The sequence below is a fragment of the Rhea americana genome, unplaced genomic scaffold, assembly GCF_003343005.1.
Source record: "Rhea americana isolate MKP2758 unplaced genomic scaffold, rheAme1 scaffold_136, whole genome shotgun sequence".
NCBI lineage: Eukaryota > Metazoa > Chordata > Aves > Rheiformes > Rheidae > Rhea > Rhea americana.
The window spans coordinates 700718-704605 of NW_028185439.1; the positions used below are offsets into that span (position 1 = coordinate 700718).

Consider the following 3888-nt stretch of genomic DNA (forward strand, 5'->3'; position numbering starts at 1 on the left):
AAATCAGAGATAGAAAATCAAAACATTCACAATAACATTTCTAAAACTGGCAGCTACCCGCACTGAAAGACTCCTGAGCAGTGTTTTCAAGACTTTGTGCAATATTTCATAACTGGAAAAAAAAATCACTTACTGTAATGTCTGTAAAGACTGAAGCGGAGTTTGGGAGACTTCTCAAATAACACAGTAAAGGGAATGAGAACTTTTTATCTCATGCCCAGGACATCAGCACACATGCCACCAAAGACTTTGTTTTAGGCTCAGGTTTCCCAGATGTTGTCACTCAACACTGGTATCTTAACCTTGCACCATTTATTTACTAGGCGACCAGTGGAAATTCATGAATAGCATCTAAGACCTGATTACGTTAAAATATTAGCACAGATTTAAGATACTTACTGTAGACACAGAATTTCCATTTTTGATTTCTTCTKTCCTCCCTCCCCTGGAGACATCTTTGKTATAAAAAGGCATGCAAAGCTAGAGAAGAAAATGGTGTTTATGGCGATGTTTCACTGGAGGACGCTGCCATAGTCGCTCTGACCTGAGCTAAGCCCAGGCGGCTGCGGAAAGCAGCTCCCCAGCTCCCCGTGTCCAGCTGCACCTTCCTCTCATCACCCAGGGGCCAGTCATCACACACGGGGAACTGTGTGATTTACCAGGCCCAAGAGCCAAGCTGAARGCCAGCAACTTTTATTTGCTCTAATCCCTTTCCATGTGCAATTGCACAAACACAAATACAAGGGCCAGCACAAAAGAGGGATAAGGCATGCAGCCCAGGAGCAAAACCTGGCCCAGCTCTTCTGGTGACAGCCCCCTTGGCAAGATAACACGACCACAGAACAGTGCCACACACCGTTTAAAGAAGCTGCAGTTTACYTAGAGATGGAATAAACACAAGTTTCCAGAAAAAAACTCTTAAGTACCAATAGACAATGATACTTCTAAGTGTAGTGTTTTTAGACAAAAAAAAAAATCATTAACATAGACTGTATAAAATTCTTGRCATAGTCTTTATTTTAATTTAAAAAGAGATGTCTACAAGACAGTGAGAGACATTTTCCTCAGAAGAAAAGTAACTAGATAGTGATTTAGAAAATATACTTTTCTAATATCTATTATTTTATACACTTGTGCAAATATAAAAATACTACTTGATATCTTCCCGTGTCAAACCCCACAGTCTTGCTCAATTTTGTTTTCAAGGACACTTGTTGCATGTTATTTGGCTAAAATGTAGATTGCATAAACTTTTTTTTAATTTCAGAATCAGTATAATAATCAACTGGAAGTAGCTGTTTCTAAACATACGAGCAGACATCTGCCTTGATTAAAACTAAGCACTGCAAAAAAATGAAAATGAATTCAGTTACAAGCAAAAACAACACTTATTCCACTGCTCTTGATTAATCATAAAACAAACAGGAGAATAAAAACAGGCCTAGTGGATGTATTGAAAGAGACAGTTTATGTTTAATAATCTGTGATTTATTAGTAAGACATTATCATAAAAGGAAATATGTTTATCTACAACATGATTTGAAAACCAAACATTTAAAATGAGTTAAATATATTTTTAGGTTTTAGGTATACATTTTCATCTAATCTATGATTGTTTGAGATTTTACAATAATGTGTAAAATGCAAACAATTGTACATTTCATTAAAAAATCTCCAATTTTGAACACTTGTAAAATGTCTCTCCTACATTGCCATGTAAGAAAAACACAAGAAAGAAAGGAGGAACTTCATACAATCTCAGCAAAGCACTTAGCATATGCAAAAATCAGTTAAGCATGTGCTATGGCTTCCAGCACCACATGACAGCTATCATTCAATTATATGAATAATAATCAAAATTAACATTCGTTTCTTCCTATGCAATTACTATTGCAATAATATGGCATCTGAAAGTAAAGCAGCAGCTTCCTATCTGTTTTAAGCATTTCTACTACCTGTCCATCTTAGTAGTACGTAGACAGTGTGTATTACGACCTGAATGAAAGCAAGTCTTTATCATTCAAAGCAAGTCTTTATCATTCATTACCTCTCATGTTTCAGAGGAAATTGTTCCCTGAATTCAACTTCTCCAGAAACAAGGTAACTTCTTCCCAACACTCCCTACAGAAAAGACTGCTTCGAGGCCAAAGAGCAAGAAAACCTAAGGTTTCAAGTCTTCCGCAATGCTGTGTGCTTGCAAATATAAGGACAACAGAAGATGAGGGAACTGMAGTGCGTAGCTGAGTAGCATTTCATTGAGTTTATAAACCTTTCTTCAGAAAGGATAAAATAATCCAAACTCTTTGGTGCATGTCTAACACCCTTCAGAATGTTGATATCAAACTATGTGTACAACTAGAAATACCTAATTTTCCTAATTACCTGAAATTCATAAATATATATTTATGTATCCTTTTCCCACTCCTCACAATGATTTCTGCATAAAATTGTTTCTTTTGAATGTGTAGTTGTCAGAACTTTGGACTTATCTCCAAATTTCTGCTGGAAACTTTCCTTCGCAAAACAAAAGTTTCTGATAAGAATAGAGTGTCATGGATTCACATCAATAAAAAATTCTGATATATGTATTTGAAAATCATTTTCTATTTTCAGATAGGGATTGATACAATGAACAGTTTTCATTCAAGTCGCCCTTGCTTAGCATCACCTATTGCTCCCCATACATCAAAGACAAACTCATCTGGAAAAGCAAAATCTCCAAGAGTTTCATCCAATGCCATTGCAAATTCATCTGGGTTTTTCTTGTCTCTTCCAGCTTCTACCATTGTCGCAGCTAGAAAAACAGAGCAAAATAATGTAATTATCATGAAAATGACAGCTAACACATGTGACTGAGATTCTTTTTGAAATCGGTATTTCAATACCAAGTAAGGTCATCTTAGAGAGATTTAAAGCTCACCTATAGAAGCCAGGATTTGCTATGATTTATGTACTTATTCCCCCCTACAGTAGCTCCATTCTGCTCTGCAAAACAGAAGAACTTCCTTGCAACGCTAGTGATATAGTTGTTGTCTTCTTTGGAGGACCTTTAATTTTTAATTTAACCAATCCTCATTTTTATCCTAATAAATCATATTCAGCATTCATTACTGAAGACACAAGGCATAGATCAAAAGACAAGGGTCATTACAACTCCTCGTCTGGRATAACAGCTTCCTTGAGCTTGATATGAGCTTGCTGATCTAAATCATAAGATCAAAAGGCAAACTGGAATATTTTTTCCTCCAGTAAGTCAGGGTTTAAAGTCTTCCACAGAAAGCAAGAAGGCTTAGGGATTCAACATGGAAAGCAATGTACAGTTTGCATAATAAACATATGCAACAGAAGTAGAGATGGATTTTCCAGAAAYGACCCAGTTTAAATATTGAGCATGACCAGCAGGAGTAATGATAAATGGATCTAGCAAAAACACTTCAAGTACCGTATCTATTTTAGGAAAGAAATTCAAATGCTAGGTTCAACTCATGCACTAGGTAAAATGCAGAGAAAATTAACTTCAGGCTTGTTAGATACTGGACACAGTAAGTAGGCAACTGGCTGAAAGCAGTTGTGCTCTCAAGAGACTTTTGACCTATTCCCCCATCCATTTATTAATCACAGGATCTTGAAAAGGTTACCTGAATTTTTCAGTGTCTCATACACAGTGCCTATACATAGTGAAAAATAAGAACACTTACCTTATTTTTAAAAGTATTTTGAAATCTAAAGGAAAAAAGCTTTAAGTCATCTCTTATTCTTATAGCTTGTCAGAACTACATATAATATCTCAGCAGAAACTGAAAAGAGCTACCACTGCAAAGATTATAACTGAATTATCTCTTCAGCTATCCATTTTCTTCCAAAGCAAGAACGCACAGAAACTGAATA

The 3888-nt window shown here is 35.9% G+C and overlaps 1 protein-coding gene across 1 annotated transcript in view; it reads right to left on the reverse strand.

The window, feature by feature from the left end:
- Window positions 1–1594: 1594 nt before the first annotated feature.
- The window catches only part of GIPC2 (GIPC PDZ domain containing family member 2), a 31514-nt gene continuing 29220 nt past the window's right edge, over window positions 1595–3888 (reverse strand). Inside the window, exon 7 of the mRNA XM_085298236.1 lies at window positions 1595–2794. Within this exon, the coding sequence (XP_085154362.1) occupies window positions 2640–2794 (155 nt within the window). The 3' untranslated portion in view covers window positions 1595–2639. The remainder of the gene's footprint in view (window positions 2795–3888) is intronic.